Source organism: Chenopodium quinoa, unplaced genomic scaffold, assembly GCF_001683475.1.
Source record: "Chenopodium quinoa cultivar QQ74 unplaced genomic scaffold, ASM168347v1, whole genome shotgun sequence".
Lineage (NCBI taxonomy): Eukaryota > Viridiplantae > Streptophyta > Magnoliopsida > Caryophyllales > Amaranthaceae > Chenopodium > Chenopodium quinoa.
In genome coordinates this window covers 432,501-441,353 of record NW_018745003.1, presented here as the reverse complement: position 1 = coordinate 441,353, position 8,853 = coordinate 432,501, and the positions used below count along the sequence as shown (strand labels likewise).

The 8,853-nt window shown below is 33.6% G+C and overlaps 1 protein-coding gene and 2 non-coding genes across 5 annotated transcripts; all 3 read left to right on the top strand.

Moving 5' to 3' along the window:
• Positions 1 to 1,339: 1,339 nt before the first annotated feature.
• LOC110707701 (2-oxoglutarate-Fe(II) type oxidoreductase-like) lies at positions 1,340 to 6,718 on the top strand. 3 transcript variants are annotated; one of them, XM_021885737.1, is made up of 11 exons: positions 1,340 to 1,699; positions 2,035 to 2,230; positions 3,039 to 3,137; positions 3,277 to 3,328; positions 3,620 to 3,741; positions 3,832 to 3,932; positions 4,027 to 4,085; positions 4,288 to 4,344; positions 5,811 to 5,856; positions 6,024 to 6,103; positions 6,241 to 6,718. In XM_021885737.1, the coding sequence occupies exons 1-11, from the start codon at positions 1,556 to 1,558 to the stop codon at positions 6,323 to 6,325; spliced, it is 1,041 nt and encodes a 346-aa protein (XP_021741429.1). In that variant the 5' UTR covers positions 1,340 to 1,555; the 3' UTR covers positions 6,326 to 6,718. The 3 variants fall into 3 exon arrangements, with proteins under 3 accessions (XP_021741429.1, XP_021741428.1, XP_021741430.1); XM_021885736.1 differs by having other exon boundaries at positions 1,342 to 1,699; positions 3,033 to 3,137; XM_021885738.1 differs by lacking the exon at positions 1,340 to 1,699 and having other exon boundaries at positions 2,098 to 2,230; positions 3,025 to 3,137.
• Positions 6,719 to 7,725: 1,007 nt separating this feature from the next.
• On the top strand, positions 7,726 to 7,811 carry TRNAY-GUA. The gene is given in 2 exon segments: positions 7,726 to 7,762; positions 7,776 to 7,811. It is a non-coding gene; the product is annotated as a tRNA-Tyr (tRNA).
• A 73-nt stretch (positions 7,812 to 7,884) lies between these two features.
• Positions 7,885 to 7,970, top strand: TRNAY-GUA. Its single transcript is given in 2 exon segments — positions 7,885 to 7,921; positions 7,935 to 7,970. It is a non-coding gene; the product is annotated as a tRNA-Tyr (tRNA).
• The last annotated feature ends 883 nt before the right edge of the window (positions 7,971 to 8,853 follow it).

Genomic DNA, 8,853 nt, shown 5'->3' with positions numbered 1-8,853 from the left:
AAATTAGAGAATATAAGATGAACAAAATATACCCTAATTGATCACATAAGTTAATGTATTTTATACAAAAAATTGGCCATGTTCTTTGAGCAGAGCAGAGCAGGTGTCAGGAGAGTAGACCATAGCAGCTGAAAAGAACATGAACTAAATAAGTTTATTTCTAAATATCTTAGTTATAGATCAATGTAGATAAGGCTATGGGCGTATGGCTTTTTTCCCACCCTTTTTTATTCTTAAAAAAATTGAGGGAAGTTGAGGGTCATGCATGATTCGGTGATTCCTTGATTTCCTACCATGAAAGCAACTTGAGGGAGCTAGAAATGCAAGTTGGAGTTAATTAATTTGGCCTTATCATGACGGCGGCTAAAAAATAATTCACAAACCATATGTTATTATTATTATTATGCAAACCAAAACTATACTATATGTGGATATGCCAAAAATTTAATTCAATGTTGTTTATAAAATGGACCGTCATCATAAATATTGCTTGAGAACATATGCTATACATCATGTGTTTGTGTGGAGTAGTGCGCATATTGTTTAAAAGAATTGAATAAATAATGGTACGGTTTAGTGCATGCAATGGTCAATAATTTGCGGCGTTTGCAAATCTATTATGCTCGCTTTTGGTTTGGTTATCTACCAACTTTGCAATGTCTGGTCATCATTAAAAATAAATACGAGCAACTTGGTTTGTAATGTTTTCAAGGTAAGAGTCAAGCCGAGTGTCGGGTGAAATGTACTTATTTTACTAATTGTCTCTTTCTAAATTAAAGTACTAATGATGTTAGTGATGACTCTATTGTACCTTCAAGGTTTGAGTCAACTTCCTCTTTTTTTTTTCTTATTTTGTTGACTAGTTTTGATTTTGCGGTTTTTATGATGGCAATGTCGATTAATGCAAGTTAGCAGGCTCACATAGATGTTTTGTTTCTTCAAATTGTTTGAAATAGCTATAATATAATGTATGGTGAAATAAAACCAGATTAGATCATATATCGCTTTGATCTGGTATAATCTAATCTGGTATCCTCATTTGACCAAATTTTGACCTAATTTACACACTAATTCGTAAGATAAAAAATTATCAAATGAGATGTTATTAGATTTGTATTAATATGTAATTTCAAGATTTTCAAAATTTTTTAAATTATGAAAATAAAGTTATTCCATTTTATGATAAATAAATGTAAATAAAAAGATAAAATCTACTCTGATTATTTTTTAAATAAGTTGATACTATATCAAGTTTAAAAACGTCAATTAAACATATCTTAACTCCGTAAACAGTAATAACACCAATTTACGCGTAACTTGAGACTGTCAAAAACTTCGAGGCATAATACGCCACCTTTGGAAGCACGACCTCGTAGTGTCGCGACATTTGGCGCATAACGGATTCTCCATTCTGGGCATTGCTCTATCCCCCGCCCACTCCTTTCACTCTCAATCTAATCTTCTTCATCACTTGGACAATTTCCTATATTTATTTCTTTTACCATTATTAAATTTCAGAAATTTATTATTGAATCCAAAATTATTATTACTAGTTATGGAAATTCCTAATTGTAGTAATAATAATATTAATAATTTTTCTGCTGAAAAACCTGGTTCTGTCACAACAAAGGTCAATAATCTCAATTGCATCGATCTTTCAGACCCTGATATCAATCATTCTGTCTCTCTCCTCAAACAGGTTTTTTTCTTGATCATCATTCTGTATTAATTATTTCCCTTTTTTTTATAAAAGTGTTATGATGCTGATTTTGTTATTTTGATCACAATTTATACCTTTTAGTCTTTTAGATTAAAGCACTTTGAATATATTTAATACCCTTTACTTTTATTTGTAAATATGTTCTCTTTTTATTCATTGGTTTTCTATAACAGAGGTTTTTGTTGTTAATTTTAGGAAATTGATGGGAATTTGATTTGATTTTATTTTTTTTTATTTTTTTGAATCTGGGTGTTTTTACTAAGAGTTTCTTGTTATTGGGTTTTACTGATTAATTTGATTTAATTTGTTGGCAGGCATGTTTGGATTGTGGATTTTTCTATGTAATAAATCATGGGATAAGTCAGGAATTTATGGATGAAGTTTTTGCACAAAGCAAGAAGTTTTTTGAATTGCCAATTAATGAGAAAATGAAGCTTCTAAGAAATGAAAAACATAGAGGATATACACCAATTCTTGATGAGCTTTTAGATCCTGAACATCAAGTTCAAGGTGAGAATTTGATCACCCTTTGCTGTATATATTATAGTATGTCATTCTATATTGGTAATTTGGTATGTTATATTGATTAATTGTTGAAAACTGTACTTTATTATGCAACAATTAGCAAAATGTTAAGTTCAATTGGGTTTTGTTCTTTTTGAGTCAGGGGTATGTGCTAGAAATATGTTTGTAGGTAATGATGACCAACCCGTCATTTTAGCTTAAGTATCTGTGTTTGATACTCGACACTTGTGAATGGTTATGCCTGGATACTTCAATTCTGGACATGAATTGGAAAATCGATACTTTCGTGTTTATATGCTTGTATGATGAAGGAAAGTATCCTTGTCTATGTGTCTTGAACATAACATTGGATATTCATACTCTTGGGGCCATATCTAGACCTCATACTCATACCGGAGTCCAAGCATCACAGTGAATGGGGGTACCAGAAAATGATTGCTTAATTTTTAGTGGAGTGCCTTTTATTTAGCTTATGTAATGTTTCTAGTATTTAGTCGTTGTAGATTTCAAATAGGTATGTTATATGGAGGTCATAGCCTCAAAGGGGTGTTGAAAATTGAAATCTGATGAACTTTCTATGTGATCTCTCATTATGCAATACACTTGTACTTATTAAAGGCTGCAGACTATGTTATGCATTAGCTACATGTCACGATTTCCTGGATAATGGTATATGGGCAAGTAATTGCCCAATGTGTTAACTAGGAATTGATTGCTCAACTAATATCACAGTCGCTTTTGTACTTATTTAGATTTTGTACTTATTTTTAATGGTCTAGCTGACTAGCTGTAGGAGATTACAAGGAGGGGTATTATATCGGTGTTGAAGTGCCTGAGGATGATCCTGAAGCAGAGAAGCCGTTTTATGGGCCAAATGTTTGGCCAGCTTCAGGTAATATACTTGTATTTGATTTTATGCCTCTGTTAATATTGTGTAGAGCTTGTTTCTTTGAAATGAAAAATGTTAAAATTTAGCAGCGTGGCAAGTTGAATTATGCGTGTTAATATTGTGACTTCTCTCTGTATACTAGATCTCTTGCCTGGTTGGAGGCAAACTATGGAGAAATACCATGACCAAGCACTGTAAGTATAAGATAATATATTACTATTCTTTTGTTGTGAATCATCCTTTCTTTTCCCTTCAACGGAATATTTTGGCTCCTTATTTACATGTAAATTGCAATGTGTGCCGAAGCTGTCACAACCTCTGTCAAGCAATGGCTGGACCTATATAAATTATGCCTCTTTAGCCTTATTAGGCGTTATTATCCTTAATGCCAAGATTGCCAACTTTTAAGACTGAATGACTAGAAGAGACGTGGTTATCTTCGAATACTTAATTAAGTTTATCTGTGATATCTGTTTTATGTACAGGGAGGTAGCTAGGAGTGTTGCAAGGATTATAGCTCTAGCACTTGGTCTGGACGCGGATTTCTTTGATAAGCCAGAGATGCTAGGGAGACCTATCGCAATCTTACGCCTGTTGCATTATGAAGGTGGAAATCAAATTGCTTATTTAATTTCAGTAACTGATAACTTATTTATCATAATCAATCTTGTCAATAATCATGTTAAATTTTTGTTAGATAAAGTTACTGATACGTCAAAAGGAATTTATGGAGCTGGTGCACATTCTGATTATGGTCTGATTACACTCTTGGCCACAGATGATGTAAATGGCCTGCAAGTATGAATGGTGCTGAAATCCTGTTAGATATCACCATCATGTCTTGCTTATTATGACTTTTGTGTTGACTTCTATCCTTTTTTCCTTATCGCAGATATGCAAGGATAAGGATGCCAAACCACAGATATGGGAAGATGTACCACCTGTAAAAGGGTAAGCTTGTCCAACTCTGTAACTTGCAGAATGAAATGGATAAGTGACTAAAGGCAGGGTATCACGAGCTCGCTTTTCACATGTCCCACTTTCACATTTTTCTATCCCACCTGTTTAGTTCTGAACATTTGTCTACAGGCACATTATTATATTTTTAGTGTTTAGTGTTATGATATTAACCATTTTGCTTCTTATCTCTCAGAGCATTTATTGTGAATCTTGGTGACATGCTGGAACGCTGGAGCAACTGTGTTTTCAAGTAAAGTGCAATCTTTCTTTACTTTTTGCACGAATTTTCTGTATAAATATGCTTGATGCGTATCATGTGGTCTGATGAACTTCAGAAAATGCCGCAAACTACTAATGTATTTTAAGGATGAATGATGCCTCTCAAGTCTCAAGATTAAAATGATTCTTAAATATGGAGAGAATAGAAGTTTGTAGTCTCTATATTAAATTAATCAAACTGAGTGGGTACATAGGTATTTCATTTGATGAATAAGAACTAGTTCATGTTTGCATTTCTGTGCTGGAAAAGGGAACTTGTAATATGAATAATATCCAGGAATTCCAAAGAATCTGTGGGAAACCTCTTGTTAGCCTTCACTTTTGGGTCCTTTACTTTAAAGTCGTCTTAGGTTGTATTGATGTTTTATCATTAGAATTATCAGCTGACATTTTAAGCATTGTTGTGCTTGGTCAAAGGGTTCTTCAGGTATAAAGATGGTTTCAGAAGTATGATATTCACCCCTCCAATCTTCATTCGTTAGAACTCTATCCAACTTAGGGAGCACCTTGGCCTCTTTTTGCTGCTTGTTATTCCATATAAAGTGCCTCTCAAACTGTTCAATGGCTGACAGACCACAATATACCATACAACCCTTGAAGGATAACACCTCATTTCTCCTTACAATTTTCCCTAGACTATCCTTAGGGTCTTGCATTGTATTAAAATCACTGAGGACAAACCATGCGCTAGATTATATCTTCAATTTGTTGTAAGTTTTCCCATAATGTGTCTCTATAACTTGTTTCATAAGATGCATAAACTCAGGTGCACCTAAGTTCCTTACCCTTCACTATAGGATAACCTTACAGTGTATAAGCTGGCGTGTGGCATGTGCACAAAGTACTTTTAGAAAAAAACATTTGGATACCAAATCGAATATCCCTCCACCACCTTGAAAACAAAAGGTTAGATGTTATACACCAACCTGGACAAAGATTTAGGTACAAGGCCCCAAGAGCATGAGCCTCGACCTTTGTTTCAAAGAGACCTAACAACCTAATGTTTTGAGCATGAACTTAATTCTTTCCCTTCAAATTCCAACTAAGGCTGTCCATGATGGCTAGTAGCAGCCAGCACCTCACAATTTTCAAGTGTACGTTCAATTCATTCCCATATCATTATTATCTTCTTTAAGATCTATCTCATCATCTACTTTCAGAGCATCAGAAGTTTTCCTAATCACTTCAGGAGTAATCAGTTATTCTTGGCTACATGACTTATTCATGACAGTAATCAGTTATGGAGTATTTGATTATTTTCACCTGTCATGAATGTTTTTGTTGTATGGCATTGTTAGCATTTTGTTCTCTTGAATATATTTTTCTACATGCTATAAAACTTGCTTTCCTTTTACCCCAGCAGGATTGTTCTTCTACTTGTCATCGCTCCCTTAAATTTTGCCATCTAATTAACTTCAGTTTGTTTGTAACCTGCAGATCCACCTTGCACAGGGTTATCGGATATGGGCAACATAGATACTCTGTAAGGCCCTTCACAGCTCTCCTTTCCCAATTCCTCATCCCCTTTTCTGGGACTTAGTTCTTTTGTTATATAGTAGTATCACTACATCTGTATATGTTAATATCATAACCCATTACTTGTGAGCCTTATTTCGTCTTACAGTTCTATGCCACTTTTCTTGCTTGCAGATAGCCTATTTTGTGGAGCCTAGTCATGAATGTCTTGTTGAATGTTTGCCAACCTGCAAATCAGAAACTAACCCTCCCAAGTAAGTTTTTTTTATGGCCTTGTGTTTGCACTTTAGTCATTTCACTAATTCACAGAATAATAAATAGCAAAATTTGAAGATTTGTTGTTAACTACTTCCTCTCATTCTGTCATTATTCACTATCTCCCACCCAACAGGTTTCCTCCAGTTCGATGTAGTACATACCTGAGCCAGCGCTACATGGATACTCATACTGATGTGAGCACTTACAAGAAATCGTAATATCTGGGCCAATCGAGCTGATATGAGAAGAACTTGATGTGGGGGCATTTAGTCTATTCTACGAAAGTCCTGCACAATCTATCAAGAATAGAAGATGCTAGGCTCATCCTTGGGTAATAAAACTATGTTATTGTTACTATTGACAACTACACAAGCTTACATAGAAGTAATTTTACTAGTTTGTTTACTAAATTATCATTTATTGTACCGCGCAAATCATTTCTATAGTCCATTTACTTGTATTGCAACCAAACATTGCATTTTATACTTGATGATAAACTTACTAGCTTTCGGGAGGATGTTATGTTGGCTGAAATTTCCCCTATAGTATCCTCGCTTTGGCTGTACTAGACATATGTTAATAAAATTTCTCAGAGGTGTTTAAGGTAATAAGGGGAGACTTGCTGGTGTATTTTAATTTTGCTTTCGTGTAACATGCATAGCTTTTAAAGTACTATCTATCAAAGTATCATTAATATATCTGTGCATATTTAATTATTTACGAGTCTTACTTTAGCTGTTAAATTACGAAATTTATGTACTAATATAAAAGAACAATATTAATGTGACTATACTTATTGCACATCAGAAAATAATATACTAGTAGAAACTTCCATGGCAGTGTAACTAATAATATTTGATAGTTACTTGGAAGTGAAAATTTTATTCCAAATATGAAGAGTTTTACGCACACAAGCCACAACATAAAGTTATAAGTTATAGTCTTTCTGTTTCAAATTTACTGTCACATTAAAAGTGAGGGATAAATCAAGTGGTTAGAGGTTCCTCTCCAATTATAAGAGATCCTGAGATCGATTTTCATCATTCGTCTGCTCATGTGGCTCTCTAAACACCAAAAATTCACATTGAAATAATACAACAAAATTTTAAACGACCGATTTTTTTTTCTTATAATCTAATGACAATTTACAATCAAAATTTGCAAAGGTCTAGCCTTAAAAATGGTTTTGTGGCAAACTAAAATGGAAGGAACTTGTTAAATTGATATTTACAAAGTAGTATTGCTATACTTAAAAAGTTAAAGTTTTGAACAAAAATAAAGACATTACACTAAATGACATCTATACTGTATTATTGTATGATTACCTTTTATTAATACTTCGTACAAGTTAGAGAGAGGAGCACGTTATCTAATGTTTTTAGGCTTTATTTTTTTTTTATGTCTGTCATGTATATTTTGAAGATAAAATCTACACAAATCTAACAATTCCACATGACTACATAGCCATCTTTTCATATATGTAAACAATAAAAGACGATCAAATAAAATAAATAAACAATGTTAAAAGTCCAAACATGTTTGCATGGAATAAAAAAAAATACGTAGTAGTAGGTATAATATATATCAAAATTTGAAATGGATATAAATTCAACAAAAACCGACCTTAGCTCAGTTGGCAGAGCGGAAGACTGTAGTTGTACGCAGATAATCTTTAGGTCGCTGGTTCGATTCCGGCAGGTCGGATTTTTTTTATTTTTACCACCTTTATAATTTTAAAGAAGTATAAATATGATATCTCAGTCACATTAATCATTAACCGACCTTAGCTCAGTTGGCAGAGCGGAAGACTGTAGTTGTATTCAGATAATCTTTAGGTCGCTGGTTCGATTCCGGCAGGTCGGATTTTTTATTTTTTTTTAATAATCGAATCAGATTTCTCTCTCATTTCCTTAGGCGGTTTGGGGCTTTCGGTTGAATGTCCTGGCCTTGAATAACGTTGACCATTGATTATCTTTGAATCTTATGATTACATTGCTAGATCTTCATATCTTTTGTTTAGATGATGATTTGAGCTCTTGACTCAATGTTATTTTAAAGTAGTTGAACTGAAATGAAGCGAAGTTTAAGATAATGTCAATTTTATGTTGGTTGATTTTGACACCTACTAGGTTATAGATCTTTTAGCCTACAGTTATCTGTAAATTTTCCAGTATTGGTTTAGTTCCTGATATATGATATATTGGGAGTAGGATCATATTGTGCTGATTCTGCTTCCTATTTTTATAATGTCAGACTATTTCAACAATCCTTGAATCATGGATCAACCGTAGTCAATTTGACAGTTTGTGAAGTGGGATACTGTAATTGGTGTAAAGATTATCCTCAGCCCTCAGGTTCCTAGCTCTAGTACAGTAGGTTGGATTTTGACTTCTTCCTTGTTCTTTTAACATGAATTTTGTTACACTTTATTGTTGATGTATAGAAAAAAGATTTAGACATTAGAATAGATTCTCCCTTGTAATGGAAGATGTGATGTTGTCTATGGAATTGCAACCTTCATTATAAATGAACTGGCCTTAGCTCAGTTGTTATACCAGAGGACTTCTGTTGGTCATTAACCCACTGATAAACCTTAGGTAGCAGTTTCAAATCTTATAGATCAGATTTCAGTTGCTTCTGTTATTTGTCTAGCTTTTAGGGAATGCTTGCTCTCTATCTTGATTTCACTGGGCATGTCTCAACCAAATTTGCTGAATATTATTTCTGAGTCAGATGAACAAAGATC

Bases quoted from the DNA above. Each gene is read 5' to 3' on its own strand.
- LOC110707701 (XM_021885736.1), top strand. From the start codon at position 1,556: ATGGAAATTCCTAATTGTAGTAATAATAATATTAATAATTTTTCTGCT. The intron at 3,329-3,619 runs GTAAGTATAAGA...TTTTATGTACAG, and splicing joins AAATACCATGACCAAGCACT to GGAGGTAGCTAGGAGTGTTG. The intron at 5,857-6,023 runs GTAAGGCCCTTC...TCTTGCTTGCAG, and splicing joins ATGGGCAACATAGATACTCT to ATAGCCTATTTTGTGGAGCC.